Raw genomic sequence first — 2907 nt, 5'->3', positions numbered from 1 at the left:
TTCAGTATCTGAATGGAACATTCTCCAGACCTGTTTGGATAGGAGAGCTTCATTTAAGGTTTGGATTATTCTCAGGCCCAAACCTCCTTTTCTTTTCAGTCTGCATACCTAATCCCAATCCACAAGAGACATTCTTTTCTTGTCCTCAACTCCTGACCATAGAAATTTTCTTTGAATTTTCTCAATTGTATCAACATACTTAATTGGAATTCTGAAAAGACTAGGGCATAGATCGGTATGCTTTGAAGAGAAGCTTTTAGAAGTTGAATCTTTCTAGCCTGACTTAAAAGGGCTCCTTTCCAACCAACAAGTTTTTAATGAAATTTATCCACTAGTGAGCTCCAAAAAGGTGTTGGAGTTGAGAAAATACAACACCACAGGAGCCCAAATGATCTCTGCAGGCTGAAAAACTTGTTACAAGGAGAAGCAAGGAACAAAAACACGGGAAAAATATGCTCCAAAAGATGAGAGCTCAATAATCTCCAAAAATGTATTGTCAATAATAATCCTTCTTCTTACAATGAAAAGAAAGAACTTAACCTTTAATAGGTCAAGAAACCCTAAAAGGGAAAACCTAGGTTTGCACATAATAATTAATAAAAGAATTAATTATTATGCACCTAAAGTTAGCTTAAGTGTAAAAGAGATAAAGGGAACTTAAATAATTAAACAAATATTGTTTAATTAATCAAGTAAATACCCGAATACTCTAACACCCCCCTTAAACTAGACTTAGGGAGAAGCTAAAACCTAGAACAACTATTGAAAGCAATAAAGATGGGTCCCGACAACAAGGCCTGATCAGATACCCAAATACAATGAAATCTCTATGAACTGGAGAAATAGAGAAAACCATGTGGAAAAAAACTCTACTCCAAAAAGAGATGGAAAAGAACACCATTGAAGCATGAAGAACCTGCAAACTCTGTCGCAGAATAACTACTGATCTAAAGAACTTCCACTGGAATAGAACATGACCAGGTAGAGAAGACTGTAATCTGTATGAGTGCCCTCAAATGACACTACTCGCATCAGATTGCAAACAAGGCAAAAAATGAACTTGAAGATACAGATGGCATGAGAAACCAAAGCCTAAAGAGCTGATCAATCGAACCATGGAAGCATTAGAACCAACAGGAAAAACCTCCCCATAATGCTGAAGAGAGAGAGGGACAGGTACACTAAAAAGAATGGCCAACAAGAACTGTATGACAAAGAATTAGGAACATCGAAGGTGCTGAGAAAGTACATAGTGTCATGGAAGGAACACTCACTTGACACACATCATGGGGCAAATGTTGTGGAAGGAACACTCACTAGACAAAGGTGGATGGCAAACAAAAGGCAAACATCAACCCCCCCAGGGCACTTTATAATGTACATTAAGGCACAAAATGTGCAGGATCCCAAGTAAACAATGCATGATGGCACTTTATCTCAGTGTGTTTGCATAAATATAATTCTACAATGCTAATAAGACTGGAAATAGAAACAAGAACCAAAATAGAGACATCCGAACCAGACAAGAGATCCCAGGACCTGAAACAACCAAGATATCCACCAGAGTGCTGAAAAACAAGAAAATGAATAAAATATGCATGGAGTAGAATCTATAAATAAAACTCATATAGCTAGAAAGTACACAACGCACTCTTTCCAAAAATATAAATTTTTCAAAAAACGGAGGTAGGATGCTCATTCTATGGCTCCCAGAGTGCAAAAACAAGACCTCACTTTGACTAGAAAAAAACACAGTCAAACAACAAAATTGGAAAAAATAACCAATATGAAAAGGTTTGGCTCGGAACCATCTTTCCGACGCCTATTCGTTTTCAAAAAAATGACTTCGTATGCCCAAGAGACGGCCAAAAAACAAAACCCCTCCTGAAAGAGGCAAAAAAGGGAGTCTGGTGGCTCTGGCGGGCGGAGGTGACCAGGGAGCGGTGCTCTGGTGGTGGCCTGGTGGCTCCCCGGTGGTGGGATAGTGCTCCGGTGGCCAGGCTGGGCTGGGTGGAGCTTCGGTGGCGGGAGGGCCTGTGGACGGGCAACGCGAATGAGCCGCCGGCGGTGGCGCTGTGGAGCGGAGCAGATTTCGGCTGGCGGCAGTGGGGGCCGGCGGCACCGGTGGGGAGCTCCAGCAAGGAAGCAGTGGTAGAGTGGAGCCAGCAAGCGTGGGCGGCGGGCTGAGGTGTTGCGGGCAGCGGTAGGCGCTGCGACAGTGGGGGCCGGTAAGGCGGAGCCGCCGGGGGCCGCAGCGGCAGGAGGCCGGAGGCCGGGGCTGGGGGCCGACAGGGGGCCGGAGGTCGCTGGTGGGGTTGTGCTCCGGTGGTTGGTAGTGACCGGCGGGGCCGGAGGAGACCGTCGGCATGCTGCATGGGCCTGCATGAAGGCAGGGGGCCCCACAGTACCCTGCGTACCGTGGGAAACCCCCCAAAAACTTTTGCCAAATATTTTTTTGAAACCCTTGCCCTTGATTTTTGATTTTTTTTTTACAAAAAAACAATTGCCTTTTTTTGATTTTTTTTAACAAAAAAATTAAATTTCGGCCTGCATGCCATAAAAAGGCAAAAATTAATTTTTTTTCTCGATTTGCATGCCAAGGCCGTACGACCTGGATCTGAGAAAAAAAACTCCCAGAGGCTCAGGAACCACAATAGGTCAAATTTTATATGACCATAGGGGTTTTTGGGCCTTCTGAGCACGATGGTGAGGTTCGTTTAGGCCCAAAGTGCTAAGAAAAAAGCCTATACCTAGGTGCATAAAAAAACTTTCTGAAACCCCAGATCTGCTTTCGATACAAAAATTCTCAAAACAAGAACAGGTAGCTACAGATCTGAGGCTCTGATACCATGTTGGAGTTGAGAAAATTCAACACCATAGGAGCCCAAATGATCTCTGCAAGTTGAA

The 2907-nt window shown here is 43.7% G+C and overlaps 1 protein-coding gene across 1 annotated transcript; it reads right to left on the bottom strand.

Moving 5' to 3' along the window:
* Positions 1-1755: 1755 nt before the first annotated feature.
* Positions 1756-2385, bottom strand: LOC131875956 (proline-rich receptor-like protein kinase PERK10). The gene has a single exon (XM_059220699.1). The coding sequence runs from the start codon at positions 2383-2385 to the stop codon at positions 1756-1758; it is 630 nt and encodes a 209-aa protein (XP_059076682.1).
* Between the last annotated feature and the right edge of the window lie 522 nt (positions 2386-2907).

Source organism: Cryptomeria japonica, chromosome 5 (genome assembly GCF_030272615.1).
Source record: "Cryptomeria japonica chromosome 5, Sugi_1.0, whole genome shotgun sequence".
NCBI lineage: Eukaryota > Viridiplantae > Streptophyta > Pinopsida > Cupressales > Cupressaceae > Cryptomeria > Cryptomeria japonica.
This window is presented reverse-complemented; position numbering and strand designations above follow the sequence as displayed.

Bases quoted from the DNA above. Each gene is read 5' to 3' on its own strand.
- LOC131875956 (XM_059220699.1), bottom strand. From the start codon at position 2,385: ATGCAGGCCCATGCAGCATGCCGACGGTCTCCTCCGGCCCCGCCGGTC.